This window comes from Zerene cesonia, unplaced genomic scaffold (genome assembly GCF_012273895.1).
Source record: "Zerene cesonia ecotype Mississippi unplaced genomic scaffold, Zerene_cesonia_1.1 Zces_u006, whole genome shotgun sequence".
Lineage (NCBI taxonomy): Eukaryota > Metazoa > Arthropoda > Insecta > Lepidoptera > Pieridae > Zerene > Zerene cesonia.
Genome location: NW_024045136.1, coordinates 819,604 through 843,277, shown reverse-complemented (window position 1 = coordinate 843,277; position 23,674 = coordinate 819,604). Strand labels below are relative to the sequence as shown.

The 23,674-nt window shown below is 36.9% G+C and overlaps 3 protein-coding genes across 5 annotated transcripts; 1 reads left to right on the top strand and 2 right to left on the bottom strand.

The window, feature by feature from the left end:
* Positions 1 to 104: 104 nt before the first annotated feature.
* On the bottom strand, positions 105 to 1,872 carry LOC119838881 (thioredoxin-related transmembrane protein 2 homolog). The gene is made up of 2 exons (XM_038365024.1): positions 1,504 to 1,872; positions 105 to 390 (listed from the first exon to the last, which is right to left on the bottom strand). The coding sequence occupies exons 1-2, from the start codon at positions 1,794 to 1,796 to the stop codon at positions 105 to 107; spliced, it is 579 nt and encodes a 192-aa protein (XP_038220952.1). The 5' UTR covers positions 1,797 to 1,872.
* An 837-nt stretch (positions 1,873 to 2,709) lies between these two features.
* Positions 2,710 to 8,546, bottom strand: LOC119838956 (zinc finger protein 501-like). 3 transcript variants are annotated; one of them, XM_038365110.1, is made up of 2 exons: positions 8,216 to 8,546; positions 2,710 to 4,217 (listed from the first exon to the last, which is right to left on the bottom strand). In XM_038365110.1, the coding sequence occupies exons 1-2, from the start codon at positions 8,399 to 8,401 to the stop codon at positions 2,964 to 2,966; spliced, it is 1,440 nt and encodes a 479-aa protein (XP_038221038.1). In that variant the 5' UTR covers positions 8,402 to 8,546; the 3' UTR covers positions 2,710 to 2,963. The 3 variants fall into 3 exon arrangements, with proteins under 3 accessions (XP_038221038.1, XP_038221037.1, XP_038221039.1); XM_038365109.1 differs by lacking the exon at positions 2,710 to 4,217 and adding an exon at positions 5,657 to 7,812; XM_038365111.1 differs by lacking the exons at positions 2,710 to 4,217; positions 8,216 to 8,546 and adding exons at positions 5,657 to 7,812; positions 7,914 to 8,205.
* Positions 8,547 to 9,187: 641 nt separating this feature from the next.
* On the top strand, positions 9,188 to 22,119 carry LOC119838904 (T-complex protein 1 subunit eta). Its single transcript, XM_038365048.1, has 14 exons — positions 9,188 to 9,299; positions 9,960 to 10,058; positions 10,324 to 10,419; positions 11,066 to 11,131; positions 11,550 to 11,625; positions 12,325 to 12,436; positions 12,932 to 13,065; positions 13,882 to 14,057; positions 15,213 to 15,367; positions 16,293 to 16,462; positions 17,920 to 18,054; positions 18,442 to 18,630; positions 19,550 to 19,674; positions 20,932 to 22,119. Exons 1-14 carry the CDS (start codon positions 9,297 to 9,299, stop codon positions 21,025 to 21,027), a joined length of 1,632 nt encoding a protein of 543 aa, XP_038220976.1. The 5' UTR covers positions 9,188 to 9,296; the 3' UTR covers positions 21,028 to 22,119.
* The last annotated feature ends 1,555 nt before the right edge of the window (positions 22,120 to 23,674 follow it).

The window sequence follows — 23,674 nt, the reverse complement described above, 5'->3', positions numbered from 1 at the left end:
TTAATTTCTTACTTATTTTATACTACCGTTATTACACTTAGTATTAAATTAAATTATTGAAACTAAATAGTCCAAAATTATGGCTACGATGCGAGTAAAGCTGCTTACAGGATCATTATAACCAACCTGCCGACATCCAGCTTTCCAAATTTGAAGTTGTCCAAATTGTAACTTGCTGACAGCTCCGCGAACACGGGGGCAAAGTTCACGCACGCCGGATGCCATGCAGCGTACAGACAGACCAGCCACGTGGTGTTCTTGTGGTGCTTCAGCTCATCCTCCAAAATCTGGGGCCCTCGGAAGTATGTGATCAGCTCTGGCCCAGAGTAAGTTGGTTCTGGGAGGAGTAATGCTGATAGTATGAGGATTGCACCATACGGAATGCCATATCTGGAAATAAGTGGAATTATAGAGTGTATTTTAATCAGATTCTGTGTATCGGAAGTGGGAGAAGTACTCTTACATTTTATCTTACATTCCTCTCTATAGAATTACCTCCTTTGTTTATGTTAGAATCTTATATCTTTAAACGAGCAATTCTTGTATATATATATATATATAATTGGAATCTCGGAATCGGCTCCAACGATTTTCATGAAATTTAGTATATAGGGGGTTTTGGGGGCGATAAATCGATCTAGCTAGGAATCTTTTTTAGAAAATGTCATATTCGTGTTTTATCGACTTAAACTTACTTTTTTAACAAATAGGTGGCGTTTGAGTAGTCTCAATTTATTATGACTCTTCCTGACATCTATTGGCGAATAATAATACTATTTTTTGGTGAATAATTACAGTAAAAAAAAAAAAAAAAAGTACCGAGCAAAGCTCGGCCATCCAGGTACTTAGTATATAAACCAAACAATGTAAATTTTCATAAAGCTATCTTAATAGCTCACTAGTTGGAGCTATTGTCTATGTTTTAATATTGTTCTTAATCTGTAGTTATATTATACTCTCTCTTGTGTCAACTGTTTTGCTGTGTTAACTGGGTTATGAATAAATCTCAGTATATCCACTTAATCCATTATTATTTTCCCACTAACCCATCAGTTTAAAACTTAAAACTTAATAAATTATTTAGTATATTGCAGCCCATGAAGGTGAACCTTCCTAGTTTTTGTATATGGGCTGGTTTACATATAAAAAAAACTGCATCAAAATCTGTTGCATAAGAGATCTTAAGAGATCAAAGAAAATATGGGGATAGACAGGCAGCAGGAAGCTTATACTTTGCTAGCTGTTCGTCCAGGCTCTGCCCATGGTACATGTATAGCTTATAGCACTCAGATATCTTATACGCAAGAACGGTCAAATAATTTTTCAAAATGGTCCAGTAGTTTCTGAGATTAGCGTGTTCAAACAAACAAATACTTCATACATTTTACTTTACTTTACATTTTAGAATATATATAAAACTCGTGTTTGTTATATTGTAACAGTAAATAGTAACAGTTAAATATACATCAATCCCAGGGTTATACTAAAAATAAATATACGCACCTTACATCTGCATATAACCATAGAATTAGATTAGCGATCTTGGTATAAACGAATGAAGACGACAAATAATTGACCATTGTCACACTCCCCGCCTTCCGAGTTCTCAGCATTACGACAATAATTAAGAAAAATAGGATTTCCGTTTCGCGACTGTCCAGTTCGCAGTCGGCGTTTGGGAACAAGAATTCACATGTAAAATTTGTCCGTTTAGCAAATACATATGATACACTGAGTAGAATATTAACCCAATAATATGGTTTTACTAACTGTTTTAAATCACTTTTAAAAGCCATGATTTGAACTATATTTGATATACAAAGAGCACAAAATCGGCGCAGCCGTGCCCACTGCCCTTATTGTTTTATTGGATCTGTCATTAGTCAGTAGTCACTGTCAGCATACCTGTCATGTGTCAATTGAGTAAGTATTTTTTTTTAATTAACAAAGAGAAGAAGAAGTATAAGATTTAATAATCTGCGAGACCTTTAGGCCAAGCCTAGTATAGCATTATGTTATCTGTGGTCATGTCTTATTTTCGGGCACAAATTTTTACAATTTGATTATGTATATTTTCACTTATTGTCTTATGTCTTGTCTTTATCAATTGGTTAAAATGTGATGTAATGTATTGAAACCTTTAGTACTTTAAATATAAGAAGTACTCAAATTTTCATCTGCAGTCACTGACGTATCAATACGAAAGACTGGGTTACATGCACAAACAATAATGTATTTAAAAACGGCAGCGGTCGTTTTTTTATTTTCACTCCTAAAACAGATCAAATCACATCTCGCTCACTCGTCTACACGACTCAGGCCAGAGTTTCGTATGGCAATTCTGTATCAAAAAAATTAAAATAACCTAGCCTGCACTACAAATGTACGTAGTCAACCCTAGCAGTGGGCCGTGAAAGTAATTACGAAGTTATTACAAATGTAGTATGTACATAATTTCCAATGCAAAAAAAACCTAAAAAACAATCTCACTACGTTGCCTGGGTACATACCACGTGAATGAAGCCGAAGGCTCTAGCTAGTGAATTATAATTATCAATGTAATTCAAAAAAAAGGATAATCTCTCAACGCTAACAGATAACTTAGTAGGCATATATAATAGTCATAAGCACCTGCCATGAAAATAAAAAGCATCAATATTGTTAAAAATTTATTAAATAAATTTAAATAATCCATAATTATTTGCAATACATACAAAAGAAATGTCATAGGATAAAATTTCAAAAATTAAAATACAGGAAGTCTATTTCATCATTATCAAAGATATTTCTCAAACTAACTTGTCTAACAATTTTGAGTGAGAAAATGTTTCATTAAAAAAATACAAATCCGTACACTCCCGCATACACTTAGCTTCACCAATTACCAGAAATTAGTCCCTATACTTAAAACACATTCAATGATCACTGTCGATTGTTTAGCAATAGTTCTTTTTTTATTTTTGTTATTTCACAATTTCCGACAATTCCTTTTCCTTTTTTAAACCGTCGTCCAACCAATGCGATTTATTTATATGCTTTTTAAGCTCGTGTGTTCTAACAAAACTGGCTGAACACAGAGAGCACGGCAGACGGGTGCCTTTATCATGCCTCCGTTTCGCATGCTCTGACCTTCGTGACGACGAAATGAATCTCTCCCCACAATCCTCGCATTCGTATGGCTTTTCACCAGTGTGCCTTCGTCTATGGTAAACGGCCGCCATTTTGGACACCAATTTGGCGCCACAAATGTCACAACCGAAGTTCCTTTCCCGCGTATGCACAACGCTGTGTTCAGCTAAACGGGCCGGCGTGTAGAAACGTTTCCCACACCACTGACACTGGTGCGGCCGTACGTCCATGTGAATCCAAATTATATGGTTTTGCAACTGAGGCCGTGAATGGTAGGTTTTATTACAGTAATCGCAGATAAAGGTAGCTGGATCGCGCACGTTCGACCGCTTGTTTCTAGGGATAGTTTTTAAGTCGGGCTTTGCATCTGGCTCACATTTCGATCTATGAACACGGTAACAGCCCCGATTTGTGAATTGAGCACCGCACGCGCGACACGTCCTAACCATATGCATTTGAGCGTGCAGCTCGAAAGAGGCCTGCCTGCTAAACGTCCTCCCACAATGAGTACAAGTGTAGGCGTTCGTTGTATGGCACTTCTTCTGGTGCCTCTTCAAGTCCAGAGCATTTTTCAAGAGCACAGGGCATTCATTGCACAATAACATTTCAATTTTATGAACACTGGCCAAATGATTTTTCATTTCTTCTCCTCTGTTAAACATGCTAGCGCACAGCAGGCAAGCTTCCTTTTCGCTGCTGTTTTTCAAATGCAGATTCAAGTAGTATGGACTGTGGAATTCCTTGCCGCAATCGGTACAACAGCATGACGGGCCGTTCCTAGATATCCGTTGTTTCTTATCGTGCCTGTCATTTGCTTTCTCCCTTTTGGGCTGATTTAGAAAGTGGTTGACGAAATTTTTCGCACTTCCGTCGAAGTTCCTGACGGTTTGCAATGAGAGATTTTCGTTGAAGATAGCGTATAAAGATTTGGAGCATTTGTTTCGTTCTGAAAGTATGTCTATGGAGTTGAAGCAGTTTAACCAGAAACTATGAGAAGTTCGGACTAAAATTCTAAATTCATAGGCCGTCTTTGCTAGGTCTGTGCAGGCTGCGCATATTCCATTGGGGCACATATCTTCATCCAACATCTGAAAAACAGAAAGCTCGTTAAGAAATCCGCAATACTATTATAAAAATGACAAATAGATAAGAATGAATAAATAATAATAATAACGAAGCAAGTACTTAGTTGTTGACGTTTTGAACTATCTTGTTTTAATTAAATTGGTTAAAAAGTGATTTTTGTATGTGTTTATGGGTTAGAGATGATTTTGTCGTATAAAAACCAGACGATAAAGGGATATAATTTCCCTTACAATGCTTAATTTCATAATACAGAACTATGAATCGTTGAAATTGTAATAAAATATACTAATATTATTCTCATATTTACTCGTCAATATACCTGTCTATATTGTAAACATAACATCGATAAGATTTGGGAATATGGTGTTTGAGAACTATCCTACAGGTATCAACATCCAACATAGAAAACTTAAAGATACACACATAGAATAAGTACATAATATTGAAGCCTAGGGCGCAAGTCTACGCCCTAAGGTCTATTATATCTACTGTATGGAATTGGCGCAAAAATTTCGAATCTACAAACACCGATAGTTTAGATTTGTAGCGTAACTAGGTTTTTCCCGCGGCTTCGCATGCGTTAATTTCCGAGTAGTTTAATAAATGTTATTTAACGTATAAACCTTCTATTAATCACTCTATTTATTTAAAAATAAACCATCAAAATCCTTTGCGTAGTTTTAAAGATTTAAGCATATAATAAATAGGGGCAGACAGAGAAAGCGACTATGTTTTATAGTTTTCTAGCTAGCGTTGATTCGGAGTAGTATAATAGATATTATGATACATATAAACCTTCACTCTGTCTATTAATTAAAGCCCCATCAAAATACGATGTGTAGTTTTAAAGATTAAAGCATACATAAGGACATAGGTACAGAGAAAGTGACTTCGTTTTATACTATGCAGTGATATATAATTCTAAAAATCTATCTTTGTCTTTTTAAGGGTCTCAAGCCATCTTGGTACCGTAATTCATTCAAACCAGTTCAATATTAGGCATCAACAAGAGACAGACAGGGTTTCTTTCGTATTATTTTTTTTTTTATGTCACAGTCGGCAATGGAGTTAGTGGGACGCATGATGGTAAGCGCTACCACCGCCCATGAACATTTACAGAGGCATAAGGGTCATTGCAGATCTTACGCCTCCACAAATGGATTGCCGACTTGGGGAAACTCACTTTGGGGAAGAGATAAAGAAAGGATTGGAGAGAGGAATAAAGGAAAGGACTGGGAAGGGTAAGGACAAGAATATGGGCCTCCGGCTCCCTCAATCACCGAACGAAACACAACAGAATGCTATTTCACGTCGGTCTACTGTGGGGGTGTGGTACATCTCCGGTGCGTGCTGGCCCAATTTGTTGGCATAATTAAAAAATAAAGAATTTTATTTACCTTCATGTGAATGTATTTATATGGATAAAACAAAAAGAGACCAATTAATCACACATTGATATTAGAGCAAGCAAGTAGAACATATTATTTCAGTTTTTATATCCTATCCTATCCTACTATGTAATATTATAAATGCGAAAGTTTGCAAGATGATTATAGGCAAGATGACATATCATTTCAGTTTTTATATCCTATCCTACTATCGATGTGTTTGTGTTTGTTGCTCTTTCACGCAAAAACTACTGAACCGATTGCAATGAAATTTGGCACGTAGATAGCTGGCCAACTGGAATAACATATAGACAACATTTTATCCCGATAATCCTACAGGATACAGAATTACGCGGGTGAAACCGCGGGGCGCAGCTAGTATGTAATAATCAGCTGGCCCAGTTAACGCTGTTCTGTTTGACTCTTATCATTTAGGTGTATGAAAATTAGACACTGGCTGTTTCTCAGATCTACGCGATATACACACAAAATTTCATAACAATCAGTCTGGCCTTTTTACAAGAGTATGGTAAGTAACATGGTGGCATGGGAATCTATACTTAATATTATTGTAAAGCTGAAGAGCTTGTTTGTTTGAATGCACTAATCTCAGGAACTACTGGTCCGCTTTGAAAAATTCTTCCAGTGTTAGGTAGCCCATTTATTGAGGAAGGCTATAGGCTATATATGTACTATGGGTGAAGCCGGGGCGGACCATTAGTTTAATATACATAGAGAATAGAAGAGATGGAGCCATCATAAATGTACAATATAAGTTGCAGGTAATATATTTCATTCCAGATCTTTTTATTTAATTATCACATTTATAATCATCCAAGTGTGTATGAACCAATGGTTAAGTAGAATTCAAAACCCTAAACTCAGCATCTCTAATCTGTCTTTTAAATAGCAATACATTCTGATGCTTTTTGCTATGGTGCACCAAGCCTCTGCATGTACCAAATCTCTCATTGCACACTGTACATTTGTATTTCATCTCTGGTGCATCACATTCGTTGGAATGCATGGTTAACAGATGACGTCTTAGCCGGTAGGGAAGGCGAAATTTCGCCGCACAGTATGTACACGCGTGTTTTAACACGATCTCAGACTTCTTATGCGTTCGCCGTACATGCTCTGAACGTCTCGACGACGTTGAGAATGTTTCTCCGCACTGCTCGCATGCGTATGGCCGCTCACCTGAATGCAAGCGTAAATGCTGTACGTAGCCGAGTCGAGACTTCAAAACCATCCCGCACTGGTCACATTTAAATGTGTGATTGAAGTCATGCGACTTCATGTGCCCCGGCATATGAGCCGCTGCTAGTAATTTTCCGCAATGAATGCATGGTTGGTGCGTATTTTTCATATGCACAATTTGTATGTGAGCAGATATGATCTTCCTACCGGCAAATGCTTTACCGCAGTAATCGCAAATGCATGTTTTGTCCACACTGCCTCGTGAACCAACTCTGAAGGGTGCTTTGCCTATGACGGATACAGCTGTTTTCTTTATTTTATCTATGCAACAATTCTTGAAGTGATGTATGTAACACTTTTGGTTTTTGAATATTTTATCACATCTGGGGCAGGATTTTGGTGTATGTATAGACATATGGGCATGTTGTGCATTTATTGATTGAAATGATTGTCCACAATCTATACATACGTTTGCACTCGGAGCGTGAAATTTAGTCTGATGTTCATTATACTGATCATAAGATATAAGAAGTGCCGGACAGTCTTTACATTCTATAGGTTTTCTATTGTGACTATTATTTAAATGTGGAACCAACAAATCCCTAATCATTATATCTCCACAAACATAACATGCTCTTTTCATATCCGTTGACTCTTTTAAATGAATATACAGTTGGTGGGGATATCTAAATGTTTTAGAACATTCTGTGCATGTGTATGTGTGTCTTTGTGGTTTTCCTGAGAGATGCGCAGTTAATTTCGTAGCTGCAGTATCTCGAGATACTCTTTCATTGAAATCATCAATGACCATCATTTCATTTTTATTTATCACAGCAAATATTGCTGTGCTTTGTTTATCTGTCGACGCGGGGAGGTTTTCTAGGAGATCTATGAATATATCCCATTGTGAATTTGCTTTATGGCATAATGCACGGAATTCAGCTGCGCTCAGAGCCGATACAGAGCATGCTGTGCAGATTCCTGCCGGCAGGTCGTCTTGCAACTGCATCTGTAATCATTTGGACTAGTCAAATGGTCACGACTCCAAGTGATGTTAAGAATACTGTCCATATTGGGAACGGTTTGCATCTTTTTTCTACGTAATTTTACCATGTAATAACTCATATATAAAAATTTGTGTGCAGTACGGTCGATTGTTTACTTCGTTAATTAAATTAGAACTAAAGCTTTTGCTAAGATGCTGAAATATTTTAGGCTTCAAATGCATATCGTATTTGAGATAGTAGACATGTTTTGCTACTCGGAATCGTAAATAATAAAGAGAAACTGCAAAATACATTCCGAAATTACTGCATACTATCTGCCACCATTTTGTACCGTCAAAAAGTGGATGTTGAACGTTCCGTTTATCGCAAATAATTGTGTGCAATACAAACAATGTTATGACATACCTGAATTCCCGTTATGTTTTCGAGTACTTCGGCCAGTGTAACTGCTTTTCCTTCGTCCATCATTACTGTGTCTCCTAAGAATACTCGACCTTCTTTTGTACTTCCCATACAAATACGACATTTATCCAAACCGTCTCCTTTTACTATATGTGATACTAAAGCTTTTATGTCAACTTGTATACTCATTTTAATGTTTTATGATTATTGTGTATATTGTGTTAAATTAGTTCAGTTTTAAAAAGTTTGGGAAAGAGCATGCACAAACCACAAACACTTCATTAATCATCTATTTTCATAGCTCAGAATTCGCTACAAGAAAATGAAATGTAAATTTGACAACTTTGCAGGTTAAAAATATATCTGTCAAAATTAATTCACAGACTCATAGATATGTACTATATCTATGCACAGATCTCACAACAAATGTATGTGGTAAACATACCTACTTTATATATTGAGATAGAAAATCTAGCATAAACCCGAGGGAGTAGCTACCAACGTATCAATGAACGCCAACGGGGTCCCCCGGCATAAAATTTACGATTACGATATTTGCAATATAGAAAACATACCAAAATATCAACATGAAAAGGTGCCTCAACAAAATTTAACATGCCATAAATGATGTCTGAAAAATATATGTTCATAAGCATAATTAGAAATTAAAAACTTTTTAACCGATTTTTAAACGCGAGGAGCTTGGTCATGTTTCGTCGTGACCACGCTCGCTGTAGTGTTCGAAACGACGGGTTAATAATATAATGAATAAATGACGTTAAGAAGTCTTTAATTTCTAAAGGTATAACACTCGCGTAAATACAAAATCAAGACAATTAATGTAAATAAAGGTTGACTGTCCCTAATAGATTTTTTGAAGTAAACAATAATTTTATTCGCGCCTTTCACCGGCTACTTGTTGTAGTATTATATTTTCTGTGCTATTTGTATTGTTTATGGCTGAGTCATTTGACGCAACTCTGGGTCTCTGTCAAAAGTAAAATTTCAATTTTCATACCCCGAACTGTCAAGTGTCAGTCAATGTTTTGAGTTTAGTGATTAAAAGGAATAGAATTTGTTCAAGATGGTAATTAAATTTGAATTTTCTAGTGTAATCTGATGCGTAAATTATGTGATTTTATTGTCAATGAGAAAGTGAATTAAAAAATTAGTTCGTGGATATAATATTTCTCGAAAAATCAGTGTACTTTCATTAAAAACCATATTTTAAGTATAGGGGTTAAACATCCAGAATATGTATTTATTTTTCAATATTCGTGAGTGTACTAAGAGAATATGTGTACTTTATCAACTTTCTTTACCGAAAATAACATTAATGTGAATAATGTTTTGAATATTCAAGATACCAATCAATGTAAAAATAAGTGAAGCATAGAAGTTCCGTCTATATATATTCATATTATTAAATTAATTTTTTATTTAGAATGCTGATAGGTATTCGTAATGTGTTTTAATTTTTAATCAAGTAGAGATAATTGTACTGTTATTATTTGTACATATTTCAGACAGATTTTTAGAGACATGCAAATTAATCAATAAATTAAATTCGCCAGGTTTTCACCAAATAAATAAAACCCATTAGTTAGGTACATGAATCACATAAAGTAATTTGGATATTAACAAATCATATTATGTCATTAATATTTCACATCCATCTTGAATTATAAGCCTCTTTTTATAAATAATATTATATGCACAATTGGCTGATATAACAATGCAATTTCAGCAACCACAGATTTTAGTACTACGGGAGGGGACAGACCAGTCACAAGGCAAACCGCAGCTGGTCTCCAACATCAATGCCTGCCAGCTGGTTGTGGATGCTGTATGTATATTAATGAATACTAGCTATGACTTGTTAAGAAAACAACAGTACCACTTAAGGGGATGATTTTGATAAAAAGGGCCTATTTTTGATACTGCATCTCCAACTATTATTATTTTGAATGTCTTTATATATGAAATTTTTATTCTATTCTAGAATCTGGAGTGGTACTTGGCCACCGGGGATGTCAGTTATATATTTTTTTTGTAGAAAAAATTCATTTGTTAAGACATGCTATTATATTTCGCAACTTATTTGTTCTCAGGTGCGTACCACACTTGGCCCCCGTGGTATGGATAAACTGATTGTCGACCATTCGGGCAAAGCAGTTATATCAAATGATGGTGCTACCATTATGAAGGTTATTATGATGGGATTCTATTTATTTTTAACAATTTTATAATAGACGTACAAATGTTGCATGAATTATCATCCTAATGAACATGTCTGGAACACGATAGAGCCCGTTCGCACTTTGAATCTCATAAAAAAGAAGATCTCCTTAGGACCTCCTTTCAAAGTAGAAGGTAGACCTTAGTCCACCTCGATAATTTACATAGATTTGCTACTGGGCTCATAAGATGCATGCCAATAATTAAATAATAAACACCAGCTTAAAGTTCTGGTGAGGCAGATGAAAGATTTTTTTTGGTGATGAGAATATGGTTGTTTCTGAAATGTAGTGATGGGGTTCAATTGTTGATGATTTGGTTTTAATTTAGATTACACTTGGCTGATTTTACTATATGTAATAGTTACTTACTTCTTTCTCACTTACTCTATTGAGGATTATACATTGAACTTTATGATTTTTATTGATTTACTCCTTTATATAAATTTTTTTTTTTCTTGCTATGAGTCACAAAAAATTAATTAAAATTATTATACAATTTTGTTGCCGTAATGCAGTTTGCATACTATCTAGACTTAAAAGTCTATATAAATACAGAAAAACATGTAACATGAAATAATTAAAGACTATATAATTTAAACTTTTGTTTTCACAGCTCTTGGATATCGTCCACCCAGCCGCGAAGACTTTGGTTGACATTGCCAAATCGCAGGATGCTGAGGTTGGTAGTAGTAATAATTGATTAGGGGGAAAAAAACTTTCTCTTATTCTGTGATTAAAAAAATGGCCTATGTCATGCATCTTTTAGGTGATTTTTGTTTCTCTATAATTAACTATGCATCATCATCAGATACAGTCTGGTGATAAACGTTCAGACAGACACACAGAAAAACGGTAAATTCTTAGTAAGAGATCATTCTCTTTATCTATGTTTAACTCGGCCATTTCTTATTGTTTATAACTGAAAATTAAAAACTGTTGAAATTGTTACAAAAATTGCCTAAATGAATCAATATGATTATAAACACGGATCCAATTTCCGAATTTGCTTGATGAAAAACTGTTCTATATGATTTTTCCTGCTTAAATGATATTGTCATTTATTCTGAACCACATATTAAATATATTTCTTTTGTCAGGTCGGCGACGGTACCACATCTGTGGTGATTCTAGCTGGAGAGCTTTTGAAGAGGTTGAAGCCGTTTGTTGAGGAAGGTTAGTGATTTTTTATCGCCCACCTGGACGTTTTCTGAGGTTGTGGGCGGGTGGGGGCTTAAATGGGTTTTGGCTTGGAATAAAATGGGACGCTGATACTTGCGACATGGTGAAGGTGGTTTGACAGGCATAAATAAATTTTTGATAAATTAAAACAAAGCATGACTGAGATTTAATCAAGTTTGTAGTTAATGGAATTCTTATAAATCGAATGAATCATATAAATATAATAAATAATTGGTCTGCTGGGCATCATTTTATCTCTGAATAATGCAGTGCCACTAAATTATCTTTGAAACGGCGAAAAGTTGCATGAATTAATTATGTTGAATAGTCCTTACTGATTTCTTCAAGTGCTCTGTCTGTTTTATTGCTATTTTTCTTAATTTGAATTGTTAAATATGCCGAATGCTATCAAAAGTGACACCTGTAATGGTATCGTAAAGTTTTAATATTAGACGGTACCCAACATTTCAGAGGTAATTTGGTGGCATTACAATAAAAATGCATTTATCTTCGGGTTGGGAAAGTCGCATTCAAAAAGGATAGTGAGACATCGTTGCATACACACAATGATTACAATCTTACGGATCCACAGAAATGCTGACGAAATACTAACAATATGAGATCGTTTTACCAATAAACTCTAATAAATAATTAAAAAGAAAAAATTAATAAACGCATTAACTTCGTTGCAAGGCGTGCACCCGCGTGTCATCGTGCGCGCCGTACGCGCCGCGTCCAAATTGGCCGTGGACAAGGTGAAGGAGTTGTCCGTGCGCGTGGAGAGCAAGTCGCCGGAGGAGCAGCGGTGAGTTGGTGTTCTAGAATGTTCTAGAATGTTCTCGAACGTTCGAGACGGTTCGGAATCATTCAGGAACGAATTTTTTTTTTTTTTGTATGTAGTATGTAGTTTTGGTTGAATTGAATCGTGAATGTATTTAAAAGTAAAAGAAGTGAAGGAGTTGTCTGTGCGTGTTCAGGCAAGGAGCAAAATCTTTTTTTTTGTTGTGTTTCAATGATTCTTTTGTTTATTTGAAAGCTGGTAGCTCCCACATGGTCCCATTTTGTTTTTGTATATTACAAACAATTTGAATTTTATTTGTTTAAACTAGTTATCTTATTATCATATTTATCCTGATAATTAAAAAGTAATCCTGCATGCTGTAGTGATATTATCCTTATGATTATAACAACGGATCCAATTACCGAATCGAATGTGGACAAAACTCATATGAAGATCCTCCACCCACTACCACAGCCCTGCCGCAAACGAACAAACATACAAACAAACACAATTTCTCAGGGATCTGCTAAAGAAATGCGCGGTGACTGCGATGTCTTCGAAGCTCATACACCAACAGAAGGACCACTTCTCCAAAATGGTGGTGGACGCTGTGCTGCTATTGGACGCGCCCCTGCTGCCGTTGGATATGATTGGTCAGTATGAAATTTATAATTTACTAGCTGCACGTCCGGTCAGTTTTGACGGAATTGAAGTAATACGAACTATCTTTCTTTTAAGTTGAATGAAAATGCACATAGTGTGCAGATTTGATTAAAATTAGTTGATTAGTTTAAGGAGTCCATTGCGGAAAAGCATCGTGACACGTACGTAATTTATATATATTGAGATAAAGAATTGAGAAAAGACGATCGTGCGACGGTATTCGAACCAGCGTACTTGGCGTTGCCATGGCGACGCTTTAAATTGAGTCGATCGATTGTCTTTTTTTTTTTTTTTTTTTGGAAAAGTGATATCTTTTGTCACCGATGATTATAACAAACGGATCCAATTTCTGATTGAACAGTGAGGATCTTGATAGTAGACATGAGGTGACTAAAAATCCAAATGATAGAGAAATCCTAATCTTATCCCGTATTCCTTCAAAGGGGGACAACGCGAATGTTTAATGGGCGGTGGTGATCGCTTACCATCAGGCGAACCACCAGCTCAGTTGCCCGCTATGATATAAAAAAAGCGTGTAAAAAGTAGCCAGCTGTAGAAAAATCATTGATATTTACGGCACTGTGTTTCAAATGTCACATACATTTGAAACCAACTCCAAAAATATTGGATTACCATTACATTGCCAAGCCAAATACCCGCTCTTTTTTCAAATTTCTATATATATGAAAAAATCTGTTGTTTTTTCTTTAAATTAATAATAGTGGTTTAACCACTTGACCTAATGTGACCCTTTTGCTAAAGAAATTTCTACATCAATTCCATAATTAATAAATTTATTTCTTCAGGCATCAAGAAAGTGTCCGGCGGTGCGTTGGAGGACTCGTTCCTCGTCGAGGGTGTGGCCTTCAAGAAGACGTTCTCATACGCCGGCTTCGAGATGCAGCCGAAGAGCTATCAGAACTGCAAGATCGCTCTACTCAATATCGAGCTGGAGTTGAAAGCGGAGAGAGACAATGCTGAGGTAATGTATTAGGATAATAATAATATAACAATAAAATTAATTTTATCATCATCAGCCCTTATATGTTCCCACTGCTGGGACACAGGCCTCCTATGAGGGTTTAGGCCATATTCCACTACGCTGGCCAAGTGCGGGTTGTCAGAAGTCGCATGTCGTCGAACTTTTTTGATTCTTGGACATGGCGATTTCCTCACGATGTTTTCCTTCACCGTTTTAAGCAGTGGTGATGTTATCCACATGTGCAGATAAATTGAAAAATCAATTTATTTCCTGCACGCTCGCCCGGTCTTGAACCACGACTTATCGATTTTGAAGTCCGAGGTTCTCACCACAGAGCCACCACTGCTTTTAAATTATTTTTTTTTCTTATCGAATTACAAGACTTTTCTTAATTATAGTCTGAATATGGATAAAAGAAAGGATGAAAGAAAGAGATGAATATATTTAGAAATGATAAATTTTTTAACTGATTTTAAACGCGATTGATTCATTATATTATTAACCCGATGTTTCGAACACTTTACAGCGTGCGTCGTACGGGTTAATAATATATTAACCCGTCTACCCGTGACCACTCAACGATTAAATCGCGTTTAAAATCCGTTACTGAGATGAATATATTTCAATAGGAACTAAAAAACATGTTGTAATGATAGAATCTACAAAATTTCCTGACTTGCTCTTCTTACTTACAGAGTATATGTAAGCATATTATTTAATCCTGGTGATCCTAATTAAGATATTGAGATGAACTCACGGAATTATTGTATTGTCACCGATCCTTTATAATTGTATAAACTTGGAACGACATGAAAAGCTGATCATATTTCATCTAAATCGGTTTGGAAGTTAAGGCGTGAAGAAACACAGACAGACAGGTGAACAGACATATAGACAGACAGACAACAGTCAGACACATAGTTAGTCATTTATAATATTAGCAGCAATTATAAATCTAAAGTTATCTTTAGATTTATAATTGCTGCTATAATATCACCAATGATTAAAACAAACGGATCCAATTTCCGATGAAACAGTGGAGGATCATGATAGTAGACATGAGGTGATGTAACATAACATCGCTGCACGTCAACCCGCTGCCCAGACTGACAGCTGCTGATCAATCCACCATCCATCCCACGGTGGATGTTGCAGGTTCGCGTGGACAACGTGAGGGAATACCAGAAGGTGGTGGATGCTGAATGGCAGATACTCTACGAGAAGCTGGCGGCGCTGCACGCGAGCGGCGCCAATGTGGTGCTCAGCAAACTGCCCATCGGTGATGTGGCCACGCAGTACTTTGCCGATCGGTGAGTTTCGCTTATGTTTCATGATTTGAGTCATTGGTGATGATTGTGATGATGATGAGGTTGGTTGTTAGAAATGGTTAGAGGCGGTGGTAGCGCTTACCATCAGGCGACCCACCAGCTCCATTGCCGACGATAAAAAAAAAAAAATGCCGAGTATACAGAGTGGCTGCCTCGCTAGGCTCTTCTTTTATATTTGTTGCATACTGTGTTTTCCTTATCAACCGCCGTTCCCAAAAATGGGAGTTTCTCAATTCTTATTAATTACAAGCTGCACCCGGCAAACGCTGTTTTGCCTTACTCTTATCATTTAGGGGGTATGAAAAATAAATGTTGGCCGATTGTCATAGATACCGGATAAGCATAATAAATCTTATCAAAACCGGTCAAGCCGTTTCGGAGGAGTATGGCAACGAAAACTGTGACGCGAGAATTTTATATATTAGATTTTTTGTGTTGAGCGCGGAAAGAGACTTCTTGTAAAACGTTGGCTTACTACTGCGATGTTTAAAGCTTATCGTTTTTGTTTTTTTGTGTCTCCGTTTTGTCCACTCGAACGAGTTTTATACGTTTTTTCAACAGACTTCAAAAAAAAAAATAGCGAAAGGTTATCAATGCGACCGTATATTTTTTTTGTGCTCACAACTTTTTATATAAAGATGATGATTGCCATGTATTTCTTTAAATTTAAATGAATTATTTATTTATATATTTCTAACTAGACGTTCGTCTCGGCTCCGCCCCAATTACGTAATTCCCGTTTTATCCCAAGGGAGCATTTAATCGTGATAAAAAGTATCCTATCACCCAAGTCAGCTCATACCCTGTCTGTATATCAGATTTCATTTTAGTAGTTTCAGCGTTATTGACGGACAGACATCCAGACAAATAAACTTTCACATTTATGATGTTGGCGTGATTATTGCAGCGACATGTTCTGCGCGGGCCGCGTGGCCGACGAGGACATGCGGCGCACGCAGCGCGCGTGCGGCGGCGCCGTGCTCTCCTCCACGCGGGACCTGCGCGCCGACGCGCTCGGCTCCTGCGCCAGCTTCACCGAGCGCCAGGTTGGCGGCGAGCGGTACAACATCTTCGCGGGTGAGTGTGCGTGCGCGTGCGTGTGTGCGTGTGCGTGCATGTGCGTGCGTGGGTGTGAGTGGGGGAGGGAGATGTAGGAAATGGGGTGCGTGCGTGCGTGCGTGCGTGCGTGCGTGCGTGCGTGCGTGCGTGTGAGTGGGGGAGGGAGATGTAGGAGATGGGGTGCGTGCGTGCGAAAGTGGGTAGTCTGTGAGTGTATGTGAGATGGATTGGGAAGGTGGAGCGCAGGTGACATGTGTTCAGAGGCGAGTAGGGGTTGACGGTGTGATGAATGGTATTTGAAATTCTCGTGACGTGACTTACATGTGTTATCTATTCATGTTATTATTGCTCTAACGCGCCGCGCCATTTCTTCATTGTCACGTGTTGTGAGCTATATTTTCAGTTACAGAGAAATATAAAATTAAGAACTGATGCTTTAATCGTATGTTTTTTTTTTTGTTCTCTATGACATGACGATTTGTACAAATAACGAACATGTAAAAAAAAAACTTGAGCGTATAACGATAATAATTGTTTCGTTTTCTTGAAAAGGTTATGAAAAAGAAAATGCCCCGCCCGGTGAGCAACTAACTTTTTAAACATTAAATTTGATATCATCAAACGTAACATAGTGACATCATGTGGATAGTGACTTCTTATGGGTAACCTTGATGATGTACCGTTATATTTAGCTTTTGCCGGTCATTATATAGAGTTTGGTAATTAATTGTTGGTCAGTAGTTGTATTTGGAACTTCGTCATTGAGATTTTAGTAGTAATTCACAATATGTAATAGTTCAGTAGACAGTTAATTGAAATTTGATTGATAATTCGAAGCTTTAGACTTAAGTATTCCATTTTTTACATTTCTCTATGTACTTATAAATGATTAAAGACCTAATATACCCTAATTATAACCTAATTATTAACTTTATAAATAGGTGCTAAAAATATTAAACTAAATTAGGTTTGCTCCATCTCTTTTACCCTCAAGTAAATAGATTTCAGAAAGAATACTTTGAACGCTCAAATGTCTAATGTTAATTACGTTATTGTAATAACGTTTTTATTTATTTATCTTCTTACTTACTTACTAAAATATACTCAATCCAATGAGAGTACTAGATGGGCTTTGGGCATGTTTTATAATGCTATAAATATACGATCCACTATAGGTAAAAAAAAAAAAATTAAATTTATTATATTATACTTTAGGATAAATGCTATAATGCTTTGAGATTTGATGTTGAAAATATTTTAGTTTTCGAGTTAGCGTTTTTTAAAACTCTTTAATAGCTCGAATCATATAACTATAGTCTGCCTCAATATATGGGCTTTCTAACACTGAAATAATTTTTCAAATCGGACCAGCAGTTCCTGAGATTAGCGCGTTTAAACAAACAAACAAACTCTTCAGCTCTACAATATCAGTATAGATATTAATTGAATATTATAAAATGTCAAATAAATGCCAGGATGCCCGGCGGCCAAAACGTGCACGATGATCCTTCGAGGCGGCGCGGAACAGTTCCTCGAGGAAACCGAGCGCTCGCTGCACGACGCCATCATGATCGTGCGGCGGACTATCAAGAACGACGCTGTCGTTGCTGGTGAGGTTTTGCTCTCTTAGAATTTACGAGGATAGAGGAGAGAGAAGAAAGATTCGATTTTTTTTTCTTCTTTGCTCTCCTTTACTCATTTATGCTTTGGGGTTTCCACCAAAGCTGAGCTGTAAACATGCGCATTAATATGTGGTGCGAGGATGCGTTGCGTTTGTTGAATATAAATGTATATTGTTTTTCCAATTATCCATAATATTATCTAGTTTGCGCACTTTCAACTAACTTGATTTATGAACTGGCTGGTACCAGTATGCCGCAAACCTCGCAACACATCCCTCTCTATGCATCTCGCTCGCACTCGCATATCTCTGGTGGTGACGCAGCCTTAATATTGTTTTTTTTTCTATCCCCCCCCCCCCCCCTCAACCAACGCAGGCGGCGGCGCGATCGACATGGAGCTGTCGAAGCACCTCCGCGACCACTCGAAGGGCATCGCCGGCAAGGAGCAGCTGCTGATCGGCGCGATCGCGCGCGCCTTCGAGGCGATACCGCGCCAGCTGTGCGACAACGCCGGCTTCGACGCGACCAACCTGCTCAACAAGCTGCGCCAGAAGCACCACCAGGGTGAGTGTGAGAGAAGAAGAAAAAAGGAAAAAAAAAAAAATTTTTATTTTTTATTTCACCATTAACATTTTTTTCCATTTGGGTGGGGGTGATTACATACAAAAAAAAAAACAAAAAAAAAGTTATCCATGTCTGGTTTTATTTCTGAAGCCGGCAGAAGCATCATCAGGTTGTGATTGGTGGGATGAAAAAAAAAAAACAAAAAAAATTTTTTTTTCATCATCATTGTATTTCTTGACTGCTACTCTCATGAACTCGTGTCACTGGCGGTGGACAATAAGCGTTTTTTTGCCATGCTCTACTCGAGTCTACACTCTTTGTCTATACTATGTATTTATTTGTAATAATATGTACGTTGCATTTTTTTAAAGTTGATTCAAAAACTGCAGCACCGTGAATCATAGTAATTTCTTGTGTTTGATTTTACGTGAGTATTATACATTTAGAAATTAAAGACTTTTTGACGGATTTTAAACGCGATTTATTCATTATATTACGGGGTCACACGGGTCGGTCACCACGCTCGCTGTAAAGTGTTCGAAGCGCCGGGTTAATAATATAATTGTAATAAATAAAAACCCGAATGACTTGATGCAAATTGTTTTACTGCCACCAGTTACATCATTGTTCCGAGTATCCTATTCTACTATCCTACTAATATTATAAATGCGAAAGTTTGTAAGGATGTGGGTGCGTTTGTTGCTCTTTCACGCAAAAACTACTAAACCGATTGCAATGAAATTTGGTACGTAGACAGCTGGACAACTGGAGTAACATGTAGGCAACTTTTTACCCCGATGTTCCTACGGGATACGGACTTGCGCGGGTAAAACCGCGGGGCGAAGCTCATATAAATCTCAGTAGATATTATTTCTTATCATTTTACTCACTTCAATAGCAAATTTAATTATCATTCCAGGCGAAATCTGGTTCGGCGTCGACATACAGAAGGAGGACATCGCCGATAACTTCCTGAGTTGCGTCTGGGAGCCGGCGGTTGTCAAGATAAACGCCATAACGGCCGCTTGCGAGGCGGCTGCGCAGGTGGGACTATGTGACTTTTTTATTATTATTATTTACTAGCTTTCGCCCGCGGTTTCGCCCAAAGTTTAATTCGGAGTAAAACCACTTCTCCCCCCCTCCCCCCCACCTTTTTATATGTTATTATACATTGAAACCTTTCTCTTGAATCACTGCGTGAAAGAATTTTGATTTGCGCATGAGTGTGACAAAACACGAGATTGTTTCGAGATATTAAAGATGGAAGATTAAATTTATAACTGTGTCTGATAGTAAATGTTATTTAAAAAATAAATTGCTTTCTCTGTGAAGAAGAAGAAGAAATACTATGGAGAATGGTAATTTAGTTGAAAATAAAAATCTGTTTATTACATGTGTAACTTGTAATCCTTCTAATATCCTACTAATATTATAAATCTGAAAGTTTGTAAGGATGTGTGTGTGTGTGTGTGTGTGTGTGTGTGTTTGTTGCTGTTTTCACGCAAAACTACTGAACCGATTGCAATGAAATTTGGTACGCATACAGATGGACAACTGGAATAACATATAGGCATCTTTTTGTCCCGATATTCCTACGGGATACGGACTTACACGGGTGAAACCGAGGGGCGCAGCTAGTTATTCAATAAGTGCTATTCAGTGAAATGTCACCGATGATTAAAAACAAACGGATCCAATTTCTGATTGGTCAGTGAGGATCTTGATAGTAGACATGAGGTGACTGTAGATTAAATAAAGACACACACACACACACACATAGAATCAACGAATCACCGGTCTCGGCCGGCTGTGTCGGTACACGGGGCCGCACGCACACATGCGTACGTAGACGTACGTACGTCGCTGAGATATAAAAAATACGCGATTTACTCAAAATGTATTGATTGGACTGAAATAGTGAAACACTATTAAATGACTGTGTTGCAGGGAGAATATAGAGTAGATGTAATAGGCCCCATATCGAGGTTATTAGTTTGTTATTGCATGCATAAACGGATGAGCCGATTCTAATGGAACGGTATTCATTTTATTTGTACATAATCCGTTTGTCAGTTTAGATGCGAATAATTATCAAAACATTCGTACGTAAAAATGGGTGTGTATATGTGTGTATGTGTGTGGTAAAAAATTAATTAACAAATTTCGATTAGAACTTTGCATAGATTTTTATTTTTAGCTCACCTTTTCGTAGTTTATCTCATAGTTTTCATTAGTTTGTTTTTATTTTATTAACAAACTGTTATTTTCTTACATTTCTCATTCTCACACTCCTTTTTTCAGATCCTCTCCATAGACGAGACTATTAAGAACGTAAAGAGCGGCGGCGACATGCCGGCCCCGCCCGGCCGGGGCATGGGACGGCCCCGTATGGGGTAATATGGCACACATGGGGGCACAATACAATCTAATGCACTTAATTTTTGCATAACTCGATTCCTAGTACAGAAAATGTAAAAAAATTGAAAGAAATGGCTCGGATACAATTTTGAGAGAACTGCATTTTATCAGAGCCTTAATTTTGCGCATTATTTTTATTTTGTTTAGTGTTGAGGTGGTAACACTTTTTATTTTCAACCGAATATATGTGTGTGACAGCTGGCAACACCAACAACGTTTTTGTGTAAATGTTTTTATACAAATTTATAGTGACAAATAAAAATGGCGTAATTCAATCGATGGAATTAATTGTAGCATACATTATATATTTAGGAATTGAGTTATTTCTATATAACCGCCAGTGAAGCTTCCTGTCCTTTTTCACTACAAGAAAATAACACGTTTAAAGTATAATTAATCGTTTAAATTTTATGTGGTCTGTATTCTTTTATGTGCTGAACAAAATGCATAAAATTACATAATTATATGCCTGATTAGATTGATCCGTTATAAGGAGATACTATGCTACGATTGTGTTTACATCTAAAAATGTTCAGCCATTAACAGTATAGAGGTTATACCATCCAAAAAACCCTGAAGTTGATTTATAATACTAGCAATATGATAATATTTTAAACATTGTTTTTGTGAGGAAAGAAAAATGAGTTTAGATTATATGATTAGTGTTTAGTACTTGCTTTTAGTGAAGTTTCCCCGATTTAAACCAGGTTTAAATGTATGAATCGCGCTTTTAAACTGGATTTTGTTCCGACATTGTTACTCTAGATTAATTAAGTATGATTTATTTCCAAAATTTCGTTGTTTTAATAATGATTTTGCCACAGACCTAATAAAAAAAAAAAACATTTTCAAGAAATGGTGCTAAAAATTTGCCTTATCAAATACTCTAATATAAATGGGATTCAGGCACTAAAAAGCAAGTAGTAAAGACTAGTTTGTAATCTAATCTGTGTTTAGAATTGCTAGAATTCATTTAATTACCCGCGTATGGGACAATTGTTTTAATAATTTATGTATTGCTTTCACAAAGTTAGTGTAAGTTTTAGTAATAAATATTAAAGTATTAACATATGAATTGTTTTATTTTCCTTAAATACAATCTATATATATAAAATTCTCGTGTCACAGTTTTCGTTGCCATACTCCTCCGAAACGGCTTGACCGATTCCTCTGAAATTTGGTAAGCATATTGGGTAGGTCTGAGAATCGGCCAACATCTATTTTTTATCCCGATATTCCTACGGGATACGGACTTACGCGGGTGAAACCGCGGGGCGCAGCTAGTATTTTATAAATATACATTGATATAGACTATGAAAAAATAGTCCGTGAAAATGAATTTCGAATATATTTGAGTAAATATCTCATAATTCAGATGCCTCTTAACCTATTTTAAAAGTCAATTTATACAAGGCCTGAGACGAAATACATCCAAGGGACTATCCAAAATTTAATATTAAATTCAACCTTATTTCCAATAAGTAACGCACACATTACATCTGAGATTTTAAAAACGCGCTTTTGTCGGAATTCGCGTACGCTTATGAGTGCGCGCATTCTCGCACCCACTAGCGATACTACACGTCATCAGCAGGATTGTTACGAATGCTTAAATTTAGACATCCGCGGATGCTGTTTCGATGCGTATGTAAACACAATCTGAATTGATCTAGAATTGGAAAATCATTTAAATTTTAAGTGCACAAACTAGAACTAAACTTACTCAAACCTATTCGTCAGTTACCGAATGAAATCACCAATCATCGAAACAAACGCGAAGCACGTGCGACTTTGGCTCCGCCCACTTTCTTTTCATGTTACTAGTTGATGTAATTCTGCATCCGTTAAAATGCGGGCCACATTGATTGATGCGGATGTTAATTCGAATGCATATGTTTGAATTAATGTGTACATTCCTCTGTGCATCAGTCATCCATTTTACGTACGTTTCAGTTACGAGAGTCAACTGGCAAGTGATCGAGGTTGTAAATTTAGTGAATCTTAGTACTAACCAGCGGGTAATAGTTCTATTAGTATGCTAAATACGATTGGACACTTCGCTTTAGTTCAAAAGAATTTACCGTTTATATCGTATGGACTCAGCGCTAGTATAAATTAATCTTAGTATTTAGAGTAAATTCTGTCTTTTATTGTAGTCGCTATCCGTTCGCGGCTTCGCACGCGAAGTCTAAGGTACCTGACAGTTGTCATATATGTCACATTTTTAAGATAGCGCCAACTATCGCAACTTATAAATTTAATAGTTACACAGTTCCGATAAATCGCACAGTACCACACTCTATAGGAGTACGGCGTGAAATAGTAGCATGCTACTGTGTTTCGTTCGGTGAGTAAGCCAGCCCGATCCCGTATCCATTTCCTCACTCTCCCCAATCCATTCCTTTATTCCTGTCATCAGCTCCTTTTCCCTTCAAAAGTAGGCAACGTATTTGCAGCAGCCCCCTTCCTCCTACGTCTTCAATGTTCATGGGCAGTGGTGATTCCTTAACATCAAGCAAACACTAGGTCAGTTGTCGCATATATCCCGCTACAATAAATTTTTCTGGCGATAAAAAGTAGTTTAAGTGTAACTTAGTAGGTAACGGCAAATGTTAGTAAGAACAGA

What these genes read in the sequence shown, in the direction of transcription:
- LOC119838956 (XM_038365109.1), bottom strand. Translation starts at nt 8,401, where the DNA reads ATGAGTATACAAGTTGACATAAAAGCTTTAGTATCACATATAGTAAAA. An exon ending in AAAACATAACGGGAATTCAG is followed by an intron (nt 7,813 to 8,215) that starts GTATGTCATAAC and finishes AAATGATTACAG; the next exon opens with ATGCAGTTGCAAGACGACCT.
- LOC119838904 (XM_038365048.1), top strand. An exon ending in AAGTCGCCGGAGGAGCAGCG is followed by an intron (nt 12,437 to 12,931) that starts GTGAGTTGGTGT and finishes ACAATTTCTCAG; the next exon opens with GGATCTGCTAAAGAAATGCG. An exon ending in GAACGACGCTGTCGTTGCTG is followed by an intron (nt 18,055 to 18,441) that starts GTGAGGTTTTGC and finishes CAACCAACGCAG; the next exon opens with GCGGCGGCGCGATCGACATG.
- LOC119838881 (XM_038365024.1), bottom strand. Translation starts at nt 1,796, where the DNA reads ATGGCTTTTAAAAGTGATTTAAAACAGTTAGTAAAACCATATTATTGG. An exon ending in TGGTTATATGCAGATGTAAG is followed by an intron (nt 391 to 1,503) that starts GTGCGTATATTT and finishes ACTTATTTCCAG; the next exon opens with ATATGGCATTCCGTATGGTG.